We start from the raw sequence: 20,035 nt of genomic DNA, 5'->3' as shown, positions 1-20,035 counted from the left end.
AAGGATGCAGTACATGTTTTACTTGTATTGTACTTACAGTGGCATGTAAATGTTTGGGCACCCCTGCTCAAATTTACTGTTAGTGTGAACAGTTTAAGCAAGTTGAAGATGAAATGAAGTTAAAGATGACACATTTCCTTTGTATTTTAGACAAAAAATTTTTTTTTCTTTTTTCATTTTAAAAATTACGAAAAGGAAAATGAGCTGATGCAAAAGTTGGGGGACCTTTGGAGGTTTGTGTGCTCAGCTAACTTACCAAGGTTTCAGACCTTACGGCTAAGTGCACATGTACTTTTTAGCCCTGCGGATTTTTCCGCACAGATTTGAAGAAATCCGCAGGTCAAATGACCTGCATTTTTCCTGCGGATTTCTTCCTTTTTTCTTGCGGTTTTCCCCTGCGGAATTCCCCCTGCGGATTTGGAGAATGGAGCAGGTGGAAAACCGCACAAAAGAAGTGACATGCTGCATATATTGAACCACAAGAAAACGCGCGGAAAAATCCGCAGCGTCTGCACAGTGTTTTTTTTTTTTTTTTCTATTGACTAACATGCTACTGTATATCACAATGCGGATATGCAGCGTTTCTGCGCGGTAAAATATGCTGCGGATCCGCTGGATATCTGCATCGTGTGCACATGGTCTAATTGGCTTGCTAGGGTTATGGCTTGTTCACTATTCTCTTTAGGAAGACCAGGTGGTGCAAATGTCCCAGCTTTATAGATAAAACCCAGTCATGGGTTCTTCTAAGCAGCTGCCTAGCAGTTGTGATACATTGATTGTTCTACAGTTCAGAGACACCTGCACATATATGCCCTTGATGGAAGAGTCATCAGAAGAAAACCTCCTCTTCGTCCTCACCATAAAATTCAGCGTCAGAAGTATATAAAAGAACTAAACAAGCCTGATGCATTTTGGAAACATTATATTATTTTATATAATATAATATTTTTTTTCCCTAAAATACAAAGGAAAAGTGTCATCTTTTTTTAGCTTTAAAGCTTTTAGAGATTATTTTAATTTTCAACTTGCCTAACTGTTAACAATAACAGTAATTTTGACCAGGAGTGCCCAAACTTTTACATGGTACTGAGTATTTTTGTACCTGACAAATTACCCAATAGCAACACACTGCTTCTCAAGATATTGTGTTTAATTGGGAAACTGCTACCCAGTCTGAGAGCAGCATGATGTAGAGGCAGTGATCCTGAATTCAATGATGTGCCACTTAATGAACTGCTTGCAGAAGTTTTGATCACTGTGTTAATTTCTGCAAATCTAGCAGTCCTCTTCATGTTGAGCCCTGTATAACTCTGCCCACACCACTGATTGGCAGCTTTTTTGTGTCCACTGTGCATAGATAGAAAGATGCAAATCAGTTATGGAGGCGTGGATAAACAGCTCAGGAATATGGAGGATTGCATGGCAGCAGGTTTACTAGTACTCTAGCGATAATCTCCTGCTGATAAAACTAGTATTATAAAAACTATAGCAAGCAACCCAGTAAGTGGCACAATGCTGGAATTGGGATCTGTTTTTCTATATTATGCTGCTTTCAAATTAGGATGCAAATATCTGACAGATTCCCTTTAACCCCTTCCTAACCGATCGGGGATCGGCGACGCGTTGCCCTGACAACCAGAGGTCTCATAGAGACCTCTATGGTTGTTGCAGACAGATCCCTTTGAGCGCCGCCCGGTGGCCGGCGCTCAAAGCACTGCAGTAAATCTGCTACATATGGGCGATCTGCTCATCGCCCATATGTAGCAGAGCCGATCGAGTTGTGCATGCTTCAAGCCTCCTATGAAGGCTATTGAAGCATGCCAAAAGTAAAAAAAAAAAGTTTAAAAATAAAAAAAATAAAAGTTCAAATCACCCCCCTTTTCACCCCAATCAAAATAAAACAATAAAAAAATCACACTTATTAGGTATTGCCACCTTCAGAATCACCCGATCTATCAATAAAACAACGCATTAACCCGATCGCTAAATGGCGTAGCGAGAAAAAATTCAAAACACCAGAATTACGTTTTTTTTGTCGCCGCGACATTGCAATAATGGGCGATCAAAAGAACGTATCTGCACAAAAGTGGTATCATTAAAAACTTCAGCCCGGCACGCAAAAAATAAGCCATCTCCTGACCCCAGATCACAAAAAGTGGAGACACTACGGGTCTCAGAAAATTGCGCAATTTTTTTTTTTTTTTTTTTTTTAAAGCAAACGTTGGAATTTCTTTTCACCACTTAGATAAAAGAACATAGACATGTTTGGTGTCTATGAACTCGTAATGACCTGGAGAATCATAATGGCAGGTTAGATTTAGCAATTGGTGAACCTAGCAAAAAAGCCAAACAAGAAACAAGTGTGGGATTGCACTTTTTTTTGCAATTTCATCGCACTTGGAATTTTTTTCCCATTTTGTAGTACACGACATGGTAAAACCAAAGGTGTCGTTGAAAAGTACAACTCGTCTTACAAAAAATAAGCCCTCACATGGCCATATTGATGGAAAAATAAAAAAGTTATGGCTCTGGAAAGAAGGGGAGTGAAAAATCGAAAAAGCTCCGGGAGTGAAGGGGTTAAGGTAAAATCAATATTTTAAAAATGTGTATAGTTTATGGCTGAATAGCAATGGTTATTGAATGTGTTGTGTAAATAGACTGGAGCTTATACCTTTTTCTCTCTGAGAGAGTGATCGTTTCCGGGCCAGGTCTTGTCACCTGGGCCATTGTCCTGCTCCTACCTGTGCATGCCATTGCTTGTGGCTCATTTAATAGTACGTAGAAGCCTCCGGTTGTACCGATCATCTGTGCCGGACCCAGTGCTGTCTTTTTACACAAGCGTGGACTAATTTCTCACTATCATTGAGGCATTGGACAGTGTTTCTGTTTTTCATATATTGTTGCACATTTTCAAGTTTCTTTGTGGACTATTAAAATAATTTCCTTTTCTTTTATCTTCTGGTTCTGACGAAAACCCTTTTTCATTTCTGATCACCCTCCAGTGGCATCTTACTTTGACTGCATTCTGCAACCAGAAATCGTATTCTGACTCCTTTTTTGAAAACTGTAACCGCCTCACTTCTGTGGCGGAACACAAATCGTATCATTTCCAAGCTATAACGCCACTTCAGCATTTTTGTGTTCCTTGTTTTGCTGGAGTGGTGCCACTAATGTATGTTCCCTGCTCCTGTGCTTGGTCTCATACTCTTCATCCACCGGCTTCTGCTCTTATCGCCGCTGCGTCCGTCGGTCTCCAGCCTCTGTGACCTCCCGGATCGCTGCAATGTTTGCTGGAGCTAGCCGGAGGTCACTTTTCATTGTAAGCTTATGATAGCTCTCATAGACTTACATCGAGGTCTTGTGACCGTTACTTCTCACTTCAAGGCAGTCAGAAGTTACGTCACAAGATGGCGTGGGACGGGAGTGGTGTCGGGAAGAGATGAAGAAGTGGGTGGTGAGTATACGATTAGGTGCAGGGGTCCTATGTTAGTAGCACCACTCCAGCGCCGCAATACAAAAAAACCCGCTGGAGTGGTGCTTTAAGTAAAAATAAGCCTTGGTTTTTGATTGCCGACTCTCAGTATCAATGACTTTGCTTCTTAGATGGGACAATCCCTTCATAGCCTTCAGTAAGACTGCCGAATCAGGAGCGTCTTACTCCAGCACAAGCCCTCATCCAGAACGTCGCTGTTCACGCCGGTCTTGATGTATGGGCCCCATATGTTTAGCACCACATTGGTAAGTTGGAATATTGCAGCGGATAATATAATGACGTAGCCGGGGTCCGCGTTTTCTGCATGATGTCACTACAGTACATGGCTGCCAGCGCCAACCCTACTTTCTCTCATTCTCAATCAAGTGGTGATAAATGAAGCTGTAAGCGATGAAATCGCTGTAAAGCAATGTCCTCTAGGATCCTGAGAGCCAGCAGCCAGAATATGTGCTTACACAGTGCTCTGGGCTTCCTGTGAAATCCAATACCTTCATATTATGTTTTCTCTCCGTTTCTAAATATCTGTTCTTTTCAGACACGCTGCACCGTTCCGTCGGCCGCAGCCACTCTGATATTCTGATGGAAATGAAGCTGATATTTAATATTGCTCTTGGACATTTCTCGTAGGTTTCCAGCCTCTGAACAGACAACACCAAGTACAGTTCTATGGAAAACCGTATTGCAAACTATGAAGCGTCACGTCATGATGGTCTCAGACTCAGGCCGGGGTCACATTTGCGAGTGCAATGAAAGAAACTCGCACATCAGTCCCCGGCACTGCCGCCGGCACTTGGGACCGGAGCGTTCAGATGCCTAGAAATACATGGAGCCGCACGCTCTGCTCCCGAGTGCCGGCGGCAGTGCCGAGTATTGATGTGCACCCCTCGCATTGCACTCGCAAGTGTGACCCCGGCGTAAGGCACATGCACAGTGTAATGCCGAGTGGATCGTCACTGGATATACTACAAGATGTCATTTCCATACTACTTCTGAATGTAGTGTTCAATATTTGACCCCTGTGCCTCTCCATTCCTGAGATATAGCCCCTCTACCCTGTATGTAAATCTTGTCTTGTCTTGCCCACTTGGCAAATAAAACTAGATTTAAATACATAAAAGAAGGGAGGTTAATCCAAAATATGGCAACTGGTTAAGCTTGCAGCAGTTTCTATCATGTATATAGAACGTTATTTTGGTTCAGTGGCAGGCATGGTAGTCATGCTCTACTTGTGCCAAGGAGATACAGCCGCCATGTATTGCTGGTATTTTACAGACATTTTATATACATTTTCTACAACTGTATTTTATATTGTAATCTGCAGAAAGTTAATGCTTAAATGCTGTGAAATATGTCTTGTGCTACTTCCCTTGTGGTTATGGTATTGTAAAATTGTAGTTAAATAGGATTTCCTCTTTGGACGACCTGTTTGTGTTAGAAGGGTCCATGACACAGGTTTTATTGCTGTTTAGACCCCTGCAATTATCACTTGTGCTCTGTTGGTGAAGCTAGCGTCCAGCGTGCAGCACAACCATAGGCTGTATATGTGACGTGGGCGTCACCAGTTGGGGGTGTGTCCCTGCACAGTCTGACACTGTCCAATTAGAGCTGACCACGACCGACTCTGAAGAGGCACACCTTTTGACAAGAGGAATAGTAACACCCTCTTGTCAAATTGATACTTAAAGTGGGCTGGTGAAGGAGCGCGCAGTGTAGAGTGTAAAAAAGTATATGCTGCAGACTTGTTACACTATAGTGAGTATTTCCTAAAACGGGCATGTCGTGCCCTCTATAACCAGGTCCTCACTAAGTTCCTTAAGAAATGATGGGAAGCTGCCATCTTTGGCTTGGGTCCTACAAGAGCACACTTTAGGCGGAGATCTTTATCCAATTATTGGATGCCCCTGAGCCATGGCATTATCATTACCAAAGTGGTCAGTGTCACGTCCTCATGCCAGGGTGGCCGTGTAGGTGACGTTCCTCTAATGTCTTCCAGTTTAGCTGATCTTCACACATAATTGTTGGTAACAAGTGATAGAATAGCATATCTGTTCCTCCAGGAATTTGCCATGGCAGCACACAGGGGAGATTGCTGGACATGAGGCTGAGACATGACACCAGCGTTATATGACTCTTAAATGTCGTTTCACGCCCTGCTCAGAAAATGTGTGGACAACCTTTTAGGAGCGGGCTGGTGTGTAGCTATACTGAGCATGGGGCAGCCTGTTTGGTTGCCACGGTGACACAGTAGTGTTAACCCTACTGTTCTGACCTTGGATAGTTGTCAGTACAGCTCCTTTTACACTTAGTGTGTGACAGAGCGCCTGCTTTGTCCCCTACGTGGTGCCCAATAGTTTCCAAACAAGGATGGCAAAGGGAGAGACTTATTTGTGTTCCTAATTCCTCTGTCTTGTAGCACGAAGATTGTATCTGTCTTGATGTCGTTACAATTGAACATGTATTATTAGGCTTACTTCACACTGGGCGTTTTTTTAATGCAAATTTCCTGCAAAGCCAATTAGACACTCTCATACACACACATTGTATTTTTTTTTTGTCATCAGTATTTTCGAACACTTCATCACATGTACGGTATACTATTTTGTTATGTCTAATACACATGGGTTTATTGCGTTTTATTTTATTTTTTATTAAGAAACTTATAAAAAAAACCTCATGAATAAAACACCATACCTAGACAGCTGCGTTTCTAGAAAAAATGCCAAAGACCTCAAACATTTATTGTGTGAAAAAAAAATTGCTGCAAATTTTATATTTAAGTTAATAAAACCAGTGAAAATACCCTACCATTTCAGTAGGCAAAATGCTCATTCATCCGACAGCTGCGTCACCCACCCAACGTGTTGCATGTTTGTTTCTACTGGCAAAAGACTGATAAACAGCTGTTAAAAACTTCTTCTTTTAGGCAATAAATGGGGTTAGGCCATACAATCTTTATTTTTTTTCTTGGTCTCTGGGACCAACCAGGGTGCCCCCATACATGGCTTATGTACAGATAATGCTGATTGCAGTATTAGATTCCATTCTCCAGAACAATTAATAGTAATCAACTGTATTTGTTAAGTTATACTTTGTTGGATTTGTGTTTTGTGAACTGTGAGACAGTGACCGGAGAAGGTCCTCTGCGCTGTAAGCCTGAAATGTTGCTCTCGGACCTGTAGTTCTACAAGCCTCGTTTTTGTTTATAAAAGGGGGCTTACAGGGTTAGCCGGAGAGCTGGGCGGGACTGGCTAGCCACACACACCTCCCACCTATGGGAGTGGTTTCAGCTACATAATGTGACTGTGGTTGGGTCACATGATCTGTGTTGTAAGGCCCTGAAGGAGGACAGGTCTGTGTTGGATGGTCTTGCGAGTGGACCGGATTCCTGAAGAGCACATGGTGAGATCATGTACCTGCAGAGCCTGTGATGGCTAATTGTGGTGAGGAAGCTACCGTCATCGTCCGGGACAGTGATCCCAGTTAGGCAGCTTCCCCAGAAGGTAGGACTGACAAGAAGTCAGGGTGTGGAAGCCAGGAAGGTAACCCAGAGTATGGGGGACTGGGACTGTGTGCACTGACGAAGGTCAATTAAAGAACTGTGCGGTAATTGGCAAAGTGAGGTCCAGCGTGTTTAGAGACTGCAATCTCATGTTGTATGTCATGGAGTAAAACTGTGAAAGAGACATTGGCACGGCGTGCAATCGCCCACGGTAACTGGACACAGAAGTCCGGCATGTTTAGTGACTGCAACTTAAAGCCATGTACTATGAAGTGTTATGGACTATGTGTTAGGTAGGTCATGTGTAACATGGCCTACAGTGGTTTATGCTGAGTCTAAATAAACCGTGTGGACTGTATAAGCGAGAAAACTTTCCTGTGTGCCTTCATCCCGTTTTCAAGCGAGTGTCCCCAACACATTCAGTAAGTGCTATCTTACAGAACATATTTTCCAAAATGAACTAAAATATCACCATCTGCTTTATTTATGAAAAAAGCACAATAGAAAAACAAAATGTATCTGTGCTCCCATCTGGTCACCGTTTTCAGCTTGTAGCATCTACTGCTGGTATCTGGTTTGGTTTGTCGGATGGGCCGATGTTGACCGGATGATTGATGGCTCAGGGTTAGCAAGTGGTAGATGTTGGACGGTGAATGCATTACTAATTATGCTTTTTAGCCTTCTTACCTCCGCTTAGTTTGTCATGCCCCATTTGAGCCCATGAAGCATTATCAGTTTAATCAATACTCAGATGAATGGCTTGTAAACCGCTGTACCATAGAGCGAAACACAGGTAACTCTCTGATCATGGCTTCATATACATGATTCAACGGAGCGTAACCTTTCATCAGATCGGTAATTTCCTTTGTAACACATTAATGAAGACTTTTGTTATGTATAAACGTATTTATCCTACACTTCAGCGGAAAATCACATTTCATTCTGGATGGCGCAGTTAGAACAGCAGTAGGTTCATTGTCCCCTTTCTCTAAGCTGCCTGGCACTTAATTGTAGCTTGTAGCTGCTGGGATTGAAAAGATTATTCCTAGCAATTTTCTATGTTAACTAAACTCTTACACTTAACAAACCTATACTTTTGAGCCGTGGCATGAATACAAATTACACATTTTCTTTTTCTTGTTTGGCGCTCTTTTAGATGTAGCTGCTTGTCCTTTGCTGGTTCTGTACTACACTAAGAAGATAAATTGTTAAAGCAGTGCTCTCGAAATAGTTTTATTTTGCCTACATAGTGCAGCATAGGCTATTAATAATAATTGTATAGTCTCTTTTAGTTGATGTGCCGCGTCAAGGTTTTGTGCCACCTTGGCTTTGTCTTCCCCTAGGAAATGGTTCTCTTCATGCAGAATATATTTCCAGTTCTTCTGGGAGCCGAATCTCTTGATGCTTCAGATTTTCCAGTGTATCATGGATATGCAGTTTCATCCAATCTCCTCCGCTTGTAATAGGTTTCTCCCTGTCAGACCTTAAAAGCAAGTTGAAGCGGAAAGCAAGCTGACGCTGCATCTTATTGTATACATTGGAGGCTCTGCACACGCTACCCATTAGCTCACACTAAGACATTTTTGGGGTATCCTGTGGATATTGCATAAATTTCCCCAAGTTGGGAATACCCTGTTAAACTTGCAACCAGATTATTTTATATTTTAAATAAACACATAAGAAATAATAAAATATTTTAAAAATATTATTTTGACACGAATGAGTCACCAAACCTCTGTCTCCTTTTTTTGTTTAGACCACCAGAAGCTGGAACGTGAGGCCCGTATTTGCCGACTTCTAAAACATCCCAATATTGGTAAGTTATAATCTTTTAATTTTTTGCAAGTTTGGAAAGACTTACAAGTCCAGAAAGTGTAATCTATACCCTAAAATGTTGATTCAGAGGAAGGCAAAACCCCTACAAGTCAGATGCTACTTTCCCCGTATTAGTGGAAAGATTCCATCGCGACGTCACATTTGTCAATCAAACGATTTCCCTTCATCGGCATGTCATCACTGAGCCTAATACCCATAATTTGTAATGTTCTATCTCAAGAAAGACATCCAGGCCATCCTTGCAGGTTTGCAGTGAATCAACCATTGCAACGTCATGTGACGGGGGCTTCCATAGTCTCACAGCTCTTACAGTAAAGAATCCCTATCTGTTATCATCTTTCTGCACGCGTTTATTTCTTCCATCACTACAAACAAGCTGCGGGTAATATGGATGACGAGTCGGGCCGCTGGTTGACAAGCGTGTGATGAAGAGGACTGAGATTCTAATAAATTGAATGCGTTCCATCAGCTGTCGTATTGATTTGCCAGCTTGGAATACAGCCAGAGCTTTTCTGAAAACCATAATAGATTTTTAATTAAATGTATGGGATAGTAAAAACGCAGAAGTTGTATAATTTATGCACCAGAGGTTCCAGTCAATGGGGGATATGACATATTACTCTGCAGCCACAGCTTCTGCCATTGCTGTTATCAGATCTAGTATGCGTTATATACCAGGAACAAAAATTAGGAATTGCCAGAATCTCTGTAAATGAAGTTACATCAGATGATGTGCTTCTCGCTAAAATTGGGGGAGTGTTTTTTTTTTTTTTATGGAAAAAATTACTTGTCTGCTCTTTTAGGCCATGACTTTTCTTTTAAAGGGAATCTGTCAGCAAGTTTTTGTAATAGGAGAGCAGCATGATGCAAGGGTAGAGAGCCTGATTGGAGTGATGTATCTCTTCTTGGACTGTTAGGTGCAGTTTTGATAGAATCCCGGTATTCTCTGCTATAGATGTAGCCGAGGCTAGAGCTGTGTATAACCCCGCCCACGCTCAGCTTCCTGTATACACTGTACATACAGCAAAAGGGCCAATCGGTGGTGGTGGAGGCGGGGTTGCGCAGATGAGCTGGACTGCCGTGCACTTGAGACCTAGTCCTCTAGTCATAATCTCCTGCTGATAAAACACTGATTGTGTTGAAACTACAACACAGAGCCCAGTAAATGACACATCCCTGTAATCAGGCTCTCTTGCCTTATATTATGCTGCTCTCAGATTTAAATGGCAAAAACCTGCTGACCGTTTCTCTTTGAACTATGGCCACAGTACTCTCAACTGTCTTATTTTGGGGTCTGCTGGGTTTCGCCCCAAGGATTGTCCTTATGGCAGAAAATCATCGCCTGTGCTCCAACCCTAGGCTCCGCCACAGATGTGAACACGGTCCCAATAGAAGAATTTCACGTTGTCACCTTTAGCTGTCGATAGCTTAATTTTTTGACGGATTTTAGGAAAACATGGTTACAGCGTAGTTATGTGGCGATATTGGACTGAAGCATATATGCTTGCGTGACCATTTAGATTTGCCTTTTAGGATGGTGGGAAAGCTGGGCCCCCTCTGGGGGCTGTAATGATGTTTATATAGGTTGTCACTCTGTATTCTCAGGAACAAATCTAACCGAAAAGACGTCTTACAGTTTGGCAGAAGGTGTAATTTTCCTGTTGTTGGAGGGGAGGGATGTTCGGTAACAGAAATAATATTCCTGGACTAGTGGTAAGCACAGAGACAGCGTTGTATGGTGGCAGAATACATACTGCACCAGCAGGGCCTCCAGCCTTATCTGTGCGGATGGCTGCTCACTGGCAGAGCACGAGCTCAGGCTTGAAATGGCCTGAATTTGTTTGCACATTAGGCTGTGAAATATGGATCATCTGGTAGGGACAGAAGGCATGTGGTATGCTAGCTTTGGCATGCCATATTTCAATCCTGTCCACGAAGGGTGGGTAATATTTTTGGGATACTAATGCTTTCTGCCAAAATGTTTTCTATTGGCTTTCATGCTGATTGCTTGGATCGCAGACTCAGACGAGACAAGATGCCGTTCTATGACGAGTTTTTCTTGCTGAGCGTTGGCAACACTCTCAGAATGCTTTTAATCCCTTTAGGGATGACGCAGAGCTGGTTTCACAGGAAGACGGGGCCCTTCAAGTTCCATTTATTTAATGCACCGCGAGTTTTATTGGTTAGTGTAGGGAGATGAATGGGGAGAATAGTTGGCTGGATGGAGCGAGCTGTCCTGGGCTTCATGGTAGATTAAAAATAATAAATGTAATTTTAAGGGACACTACACAATATGTAAGTATGAAAAGCCAGGAATTGTGCTCAGAAATAATCCAGCCCAGGAAGCATGCCTGTAATTCGTAACCAGATGCAGGGCTGTGGAGTCGGAGTCGTGGAGTCGGAGTCGGTGCTCATTTTGGTGGAGTCGGAGTTGGAGTCGGTATAAAATGGACCGACTCCGACTCCTAAAATATATAATAAATTGGGTACAGTAATTCAATGCAGGATGTGCTGAATATTTTTTCATAGGAGTTTGGGAAAGTTATGAAATGTCCTATAAATGGCTGTTCTATTCCTGATCTAAGGCTACATTCACACACAGCGTTTTTCCTGTGTTTTTTGAGGATACGTTTTTCAGCTGCAAAAGCTGATCATCTTTTTAAAAAACCGCATCACCTGAAAGGTTTTTGAGCTCATAGATAATGTTACTCAATAGCAAAAGCAGATTAGAAATCTGCTCTATCCATTTATCCATATCTGTCTATCCATATCGTATCTGTACCAAAAAGAATGAAAACCGGGTAGTACACCAATATATATTCTGTTCTATCTAAATATCTTGATTATTGGATCATAAAAATGATTAAATGTCTGAGGTTCACTTTGTACTACAATAAATGTTTCACTTAAATATAAGCAATATGTGTGGGAGTCGGAGTCGTGGAGTCGGAGTCGGTGTAAGGGAAATTGAGGAGTCGGAGTCGCAGGTTTGGCTTACCGACTCCACAGCCCTGACCAGATGTGCGCAGAAGTTTTTACTGGATAGCTGCACTACATGTATTTAAAGGAGCTAAACTTGTGTAAATGCGTGTGTAATGTAGTGTGAGTGTGTGTTTATATACTCGCATGTGTAATGTAGTGTGAGTGTGTGTTTATATACTCGCATGTGTAATGTAGTGTGAGTGTGTGTTTATATACTCGCATGTGTAATGTAGTGTGAGTGTGTGTTTATATACTCGCATGTGTAATGTAGAGTGAGTGTGTGTTTATATACTTGCATGTGTAATGTAGAGTGAGTGTGTGTTTATATACTCGCATGTGTAATGTAGAGTGAGTGTGTGTTTATATACTCGCATGTGTAATGTAGAGTGAGTGTGTTTTTATACTCGCATGTGTAATGTAGAGTGAGTGTGTGTTTATATACTCGCATGTGTAATGTAGAGTGAGTGTGTGTTTATATACTCACATGTGTAATGTAGAGTGAGTGTGTTTTTATACTCGCATGTGTAATGTAGAGTGAGTGTGTGTTTATATACTCGCATGTGTAATGTAGAGTGAGTGTGTGTTTATATACTCGCATGTGTAATGTAGTGTGAGTGTGTGTTTATATACTTGCATGTGTAATGTAGAGTGAGTGTGTTATAGTCGCATGTGTAATGTAGTGAGTGTGTTTATATACTCGCATGTGTAATGTAGTGTGAGTGTGTGTTATAGTCGCATGTGTAATGTAGTGTGAGTGTGTTTATATACTCGCATGTGTAATGTAGAGTGTGTGTGTTTATATACTCGCATGTGTAATGTAGAGTGAGTGTGTGTTATAGTCGCATGTGTAATGTAGTGTGAGTGTGTTTATATACTCGCATGTGTAATGTAGAGTGAGTGTGTGTTTATATACTCGCATGTGTAATGTAGTGTGAGTGTGTGTATATACTCGCATGTGTAATGTAGTGTGAGTGTGTGTTTATATACTCGCATGTGTAATGTAGAGTGAGTGTGTGTTATAGTCGCATGTGTAATGTAGTGTGAGTGTGTTTATATACTCACATGTGTAATGTAGTGTGAGTGTGTTTATATACTCGCATGTGTAATGTAGTGTGAGTGTGTGTATATACTCGCATGTGTAATGTAGTGTGAGTGTGTGTTTATATACTCGCATGTGTAATGTAGAGTGAGTGTGTGTTATAGTCGCATGTGTAATGTAGTGTGAGTGTGTTTATATACTCACATGTGTAATGTAGTGTGAGTGTGTTTATATACTCGCATGTGTAATGTAGTGTGAGTGTGTTTATATACTCGCATGTGTAATGTAGTGTGAGTGTGTGTTTATATACTCGCATGTGTAATGTAGTGTGAGTGTGTGTTTATATACTCGCATGTGTAATGTAGAGTGAGTGTGTGTTTATATACTCGCATGTGTAATGTAGTGTGAGTGTGTGTTTACATAGTCGCCGATCGCTGTTTTCTCCCGTTTCAAGCGCAGCTCTCGTGCTCTTCTCACTTCTATGCTGACTCTTCAGGTCACACTTTGCTCTGTGTCACTCTAAAATACAAGTCTTTGGGGCATCAGAACTCCATCGACTTACATTGTGAAGGAGACTTTCCACTGACACACAGACCCCAGTGTGATCTGGGCGATCAGAATAGAAGTCTCGTGAGTGAGAAGAGCATGAATCCGAGCTTGCGATTGCAGCCAGTTATACTTTTCTCTCAATTGCTGTGGTGTTTCAGAGAAAATATAGTTTGAGAAGCCAGCCAGGTACTACGGGGAGACACAGGAGTATTTTTTATGTACCTAGGGAGAGATCGATCAGTGTAACCACACGGGAGAGACCTGTCAATCAACTATACCGGGATGGGAAGACCCCGCCTGGGGCTGCAGCAGATTGGTCTGGTCTCTCCTTATGGTACCCGGCTGGATCTTCTAACTTTGCATTTCAGAGAAACACATACCTGGAAAAAGTGCAGCCAGGCTCAGAGTCATGCTTCCCAGGTTTAAAGCGGCATGAATATAATGACAAGTTTCTTTAAAAGGTTTGTGCATCTTCTTAAGAAAAAAAGTATCCTGTCAATTGAGCATAGCTGATCTGACCTCTGATGCTCTTTGATTACATATGACACTCCCATTTTTTGGGTTCTGTCATTCTGGGACATGGTTCACACCCTCCTGCTTCAAGTTCCTGACTTAAAAGGCTGTCCTTTGAGCCTTGCACTTGGAGGAGGCAGTGAACAAGGGAAGAACCAAAGTGTTTAACATTTCAATTGTTATAGAAATGGTTATATGCTGACTTCTGGATGATGTTTCTTTCTACTACAATCACGGCCACAAGTTATGAGACCGACACCAAGTTTTATTTTTACAAAGTTTGCTGTTTCAGTGTTTTTTAGTTTTTATTTAGTCTAATATCTAGTCTATTTTTAGCATCCTCAAGAGCAAATTCTCCGAAACATCAAGGACCAATTAGGCGATGAACAATGCTTTTTTTTCAGCATGATGAAGACCATGTAACTAGGCAAAAGTAATATCTAAGTGGCTCGGTGAACAATTCATTTACATACATTTTGGGTCCTTGGCCAACAAACTCTCTAGATCTTGATCGCGTTGAGAACCTGTGGTCAAGCCACAAAAAAACAGAAATCGTGATTATTATTTATTTATATAGCGCCATTAATTCCATGGTGCTGTACATGAGAAGGGGGGTTACATACAAAGTTATAGATATCGTTAACAGTCAACAAATTTACAATGACAGACTGGTGCAGAGGGGAAAGGACCCTGTCCTTGCGAACTTACATTCTATGATTACCTCCAGTCAATGATTAGACAGCAATGGGTTGTCATCCCTCAGGATTTGGCACAGAAGCTGATATCCAGCTACCGTGTTGAGGGGAAAAGTCTTGAAAAATAGCAGTGAACACTGAAAATATTGAGTCTTTGCAGTAACTTGATGCGTTTCTCAACAAAAGTGTAAAAATACTGAAGCAGCAAATTTTGAGAGAACCAAAACTTGTCACTCTCTAAAACATGTAGCCACAACTGTATATACTACATTCCAGATCCATATCTTCTCACCAAGCACCAAAAAAAGAGCCAGGAGTGCTGATCAAAAAGTACTTTGAAGTACTTTATTTACCGTATATACTTGTGTATAAGCCGACCCAGATTTTGCCACAAAAAACTGGGAAAGCTTATTGACTCGCGTATAAGCCTAGGGTGGAAAATGCAGCAGCTACTGGTAAATTTCAAAAATAAAAATAGATACCATTAAAAGTAAAATTGAGACATCAATTAGGTTAAATGTTTTTGAATATCCATATTGAGTCCGGAGCCCCATATAATGCTTCATACAGTTCATGATGGCCCCATAAGATGCTCCATAAAATAATATGACCCATATGCTGCTCCATAAAGGTTATGGCCCCAAAAGATGTTCCAGGGATTATGCCCCATATGCTGCCCCATAGATTATGCCCCCATACAATGCTCCATAGATTATGCCCCATAAGATGTTCCATAGATTATGCCCCCATAAGATGCTCCATAGATTATGCCCCCATATGCTGCCACATAAAATGCTCCATAGATTATGCCCCATAAAATGCGCCATAGATTATACCCCCATATGCCGCTGTTGCTGCAAATAGAAAAAGAAAGACATACTCCCCTCTCGTCACTGGGGGCCAGGTGCCGGTGTCCTGAGCAGGTGGGGACGGGTACCGGTGTCACCGCTGGCTCAGGGCCCCGACACCTGCGATAGTCACCGGTCCCTGGTCCATTGCTGCGCCGGCTCTGTCTTCCTGGTCCTCTGTCAGTGACGTTCAGGCAGCAGAGGGCACAGTGTGCACTAACTACGTCATCGCGCCCTTTGCTGCCTGAACGTCACTGACAGGACACGGAGGACAGAGCGGGTGCAGCAATGGACCGGGGACAGGTGAATATCACATATACTTACCCTCTCCTGGCGTGGTCTCTGCAGCCCCTGCATCTCCGGCAGCTCTTCCTTCCCTCAGCGGTCACGTGGTACCGCTCATTAAAGTAATGAATATGCGCATATTCATGACATTAATGAGCGGTACCACTTTTCCCCTGAAGGAAGGCATGGGAGAAGCAGGGGGGATACAGAGACGTGCGGGGGGGGGGGTAAGTATGATCTGACACCCCCGCTCCCCCTCCCCTGCCGACCCCATGTATATGACTCGCGTATAAGCTGAGAGAGGGACTTTTAGCCCCAAAAATGGGCTGAAAAATCTTGGCTTATACGAGAGTATATACGGTACTTGCTGTCAGCAATGGTGTGCTCGCTTGGTGATGCCTCTAGCGGCTTGTGCAGGTGAACATTGCTTCAGTTCCACCAGTTCCAGTACGATTCGTCAGAACATCGGATTGCCCTCAGACAAATGTTGTTCAATGAGGTGGTGCATATGTCCAAGGAAAAAACACAAAAAAGCATGCACAATTTGCCTCCGATAATCAGCTGGCACTCACCCATTCAAGTTTATGGGTCCGTGGAAAACATTGAACCGCACTCTGATGACATTCAAGTGTGGCCCGATTTTCACGGACAGACTGGAGAAAATGTATTTTTTTTTTAAATTTTCCACATCAAAGAAAATCAAAGTGTGATTGGCATAGTCGGACCGTTTTTCTCGGATGGAGAACATGCGATGGTCTGCACCTGCCATTGGCATAATTTATCAGTGCTGAGGCCATTGATTGGCTGCAGCAGTCACTGGTATGTTATATCATGGATGGCGAGTGAAAAGCAAATATCGCTGGATGATGGCTGGATCGTCTGCACTGGATGGTTTTTTGTTGTTTTAGGAAAAATCTTTTTGCAAATAAGTGCACATTCGTGAGTTAATGGTATGGCTGCCATGCATGTGTCAGAGCTCTTATAAGAAGCCAGGAACCTATGTCTTTTAGACGATTATCTGGACGTGTTTGCAAACTCTGGATGCAAACCAGATTTGTGCCGTTCGGTGTCGGCGAGCCGGGAAATAGAAAGTAAATATGGCAGCCACTACAGCTCCCGCAAGAGTAGTTTTCCAACTCGCTTTATCAGCAAACTTGCTTTTATGGTAACTATAATTGTCAACCAGCATTCCTAGAAAACAATATAACTAAGAAATGGATGAATATTTAATAACTTTAGCACAATAGATGCTTGAGGAAACGTTGTGATTAAGTGCGTAAGTCTTATACTCACAGACGTGATACTTGCAACACATTTAAAGGAAACCTCTGAGCAGATGTTTTTAGACCCCAAAGTAACGTCTTCCCAATAAAGTACCTGGATGATTGCTTCCATAACTTTATCTTACAAATCCATGTTTCCTTTGTGTTGTAATTCAATGATGAATTCTTATATCTACGAGCTCGCAAGTGCATGGGTTTGGTCCACACTTAAAGGGAACCTGTCACCACTTTTCTTTCCTACCAGCTAAAACTACCATTTTATTCAGTGTCCGCTATGCATGCGCTAAATACAGGGTGGGCCATTTATATGGATACACCTAAATAAAATGGGAATGTTTGATATCAACTTCCTGTTTGTGGCACATTAGTATATGGGAGGGGAGAAAGTTTTCAAGATGGGTGGTGACCATGGTGGCCATTTTGAAGTTGGCCATTTTGGATCCCACCTTATTTTTTCCAATGGGAAGAGGGTCATGTGACACATCAAACTTATTAAGAATTTCACAAGAAAAACTATATGCCTGGTTTTAATGTAACTTTATTCTTTCATGAGTCATTTACAAATTTATGACCACTTATAAAATGTGTTCCTAAGTGCTTCCCATTGTGTTGGCTTGTCACTGCTACCCTCTTCTCCCACTCTTAACACACTGATAGCAACTTTATTATGGGTTTTTATTGGTTTGTACATGGGGAGTCAGGGGGGTTAAATAAGTATTTAGGGAATGCATAGCTGACACTGAGTAAAATGGTATTTTTAGCTGTTAGGACTGAAAAGTGGTGACGGGTTCCCTTTTAAAGCTCTCCAGCTTCTCTGGCCCCTTACTCCTCCCAGCATCTGCGTTCTACCAGTGATTGACAGATCACTCTTCCCTGTAACTTGCTTTTCTGGCCAACATCTCATGCAAGCGCTGTCATTCTGGGGGTGGCACATGCACTGAAATGTCCTCTTGACGTTGCAAAGTCCAGACTTTACATCTGCTCATACGCCGCCCTGGAAATTATGGCACCTCTGCGAGATGTCAATCTCTGCAGCCTGCTTCACTTCCTGAGATCTTGTGCAGGCCCCAACATTTCTGGGGGCGCCGCATGTGCAAATGGACAGTCTGACTCTGCAGCATCATCAGGATGTTACTGCACATGCTCCGCCCCTGGGAACGATGTCGCAAGATGTAGGCTGGGGGAGCATGTCTCAAGGAAGAGTAACTGGTCAGTCACGGGCAGGAGACCGGCGCCCGGAGGACAAAGAGGCCAAAGAAGCTGGAGAGGTGGAAGTGCAGACCAAGCCCCTGCAATTGCAGGCTCCATTGCATAAGAATTCTCCTGTGGATTGCAAGACCAAGGAGTTATGGACTTGTAATATAAAGGTATTAAAGTAATCACCATTACAGGTACTTTAATGTGATGGCATCACTTTGGGGTCGAAAAACCTGCTGGCAGGTTCCCTTTAAATAGCACTGTGTTTGTTGATTGTAATATGGAACATGCCAGGGATTGCCATCATTACTAAGGAGACCTTTTTATTTCACTCGTCTGCATCCTCCCCATACGTGGAGCATGGTGATTGGCTCAGACAGCTATCAGAATGATACCTACATATTTCTTACACTCCGCTGTCAAAACAGTTATTACGATGTCACATTAATACTCTGTGCAATAGGCAGCTTAATTCACATTCTGGAATAAAACACACGCCTTTGTCTCGGGTTCTGTACGTCAGTGTAATTACTTGAAACAGTCTCCATGTTTCCTAACTCCTTCACATAAAGGATTGTCCTTCTACAATATTTAAGCTGATTTTTGGTGTAGCACATCGTTTGAGACATGCCATATATTGCATATAATGTTACACATCTGGATCTTTAAAGAAGCACTCCTCCCATCAAAATGATTGTCGTCAATATATTTGTCATCGTTTTTATATAACGCTGTGCACTTACAATTGCTCATTTTGCCTTTCTACACAGCTAATTATTTTTTTCCATTAGGTCTATGACATCATGTGAATTAAAAACTGTCTAGCTGAATTTTTGTAAGCTCCTTGTAGAAACAGGAGGTCAATTTTTCCTGTATGACTCATGAGTCACTGCAGAAGTCTATGGTGGGGGGTGAGGAGCGGACCAGCTGAGTCACTGGTTGAAGAGAGGAATGATTTCTGCCGGTACAAGAGACTTCCTCTTTCAATATAAAGCAGAAGAATTAGCTGGGTAGAAAGGTAAAATAAGCAATTGTAAATACACAGTGTTGTATATGATTGCAATATATTAAAGGGAACCTGTCACCCCCCCCCCCCCCCCCCCGGGTGCTTTTAACTAAAGAAGCCACCTTCAGCAGCACGAAGGCTGCATTCTGTGAAGGTGGCTCTTTCGTTTCTGACCCCTAGTAATGCCGAAATATTCACTTTTATAAATAGGTCCTCATACCTGTAATGTCTTCCATAGGTATGGTGTGTCCCCCTCAAGCAGCTGCCTCCCCACCGTCAATCATGTCTCTGTAGCGTCTGTGCCCTGCCTCCCATAACCGTCCATCATGCCCCTGCTCTGCCATCTGTGCCCTGCCTCCCATAACCATGCATCATGCCCCTGTGTGCTGCCGTCTGTGCCCCACCTTCCATAGCCGTCCATCATGCCCCTGCCGTCTGTGCCTCGCCTTCTTCTGTCTCCTATGCCGGCGCCTGCTCTGTGAAAACAGTTCTCGGGCATGCGCAGTGCTTGCTGCCCGTGAACTGACATCAGGCGATCACACCTGCTTGTTGTGGAGGCCCCAGATCCTGCCCCGCAGTGTGTGTTATGATGTATTCACACTGCGGGGCAGGATCTGGGGCCTCCACAAAATGCAGGTGTGATCGCCTTATGTCAGTTCTCGTGCAGCGTGCACTGCGCGTGCCCGAGAACTGTTTTCCACAGAGCAGGAGGCGGGGCACAGACAGCAGAGCCAGGGGCATGATGGACGGCTATGGGAGGTGGGGCACAGACGGCAGCACACGGGGGCATGATGGATGGCTATGGGAGGC

At 42.8% G+C, this 20,035-nt stretch overlaps 1 protein-coding gene across 16 annotated transcripts in view; it reads left to right on the top strand.

The window, feature by feature from the left end:
* CAMK2G (calcium/calmodulin dependent protein kinase II gamma) overlaps nt 1-20,035 on the top strand; it is a 301,123-nt gene that overhangs the window by 129,702 nt on the left and 151,386 nt on the right. For all 16 annotated transcript variants that reach the window (XM_073560061.1, XM_073560057.1, XM_073560059.1 and 13 more), the window contains exon 3: nt 8,749-8,808. In XM_073560061.1, the coding sequence (XP_073416162.1) occupies nt 8,749-8,808 (60 nt within the window). The remainder of the gene's footprint in view (nt 1-8,748; nt 8,809-20,035) is intronic.

This window comes from Dendrobates tinctorius, unplaced genomic scaffold (assembly GCF_039654945.1).
Source record: "Dendrobates tinctorius isolate UK_male_01 unplaced genomic scaffold, ASM3965494v1 ptg000292l, whole genome shotgun sequence".
In the NCBI taxonomy this organism is placed as follows: domain Eukaryota; kingdom Metazoa; phylum Chordata; class Amphibia; order Anura; family Dendrobatidae; genus Dendrobates; species Dendrobates tinctorius.
Note: the sequence above shows the minus strand (reverse complement) of the source record. Positions and strands in the feature narration are given on the sequence as shown.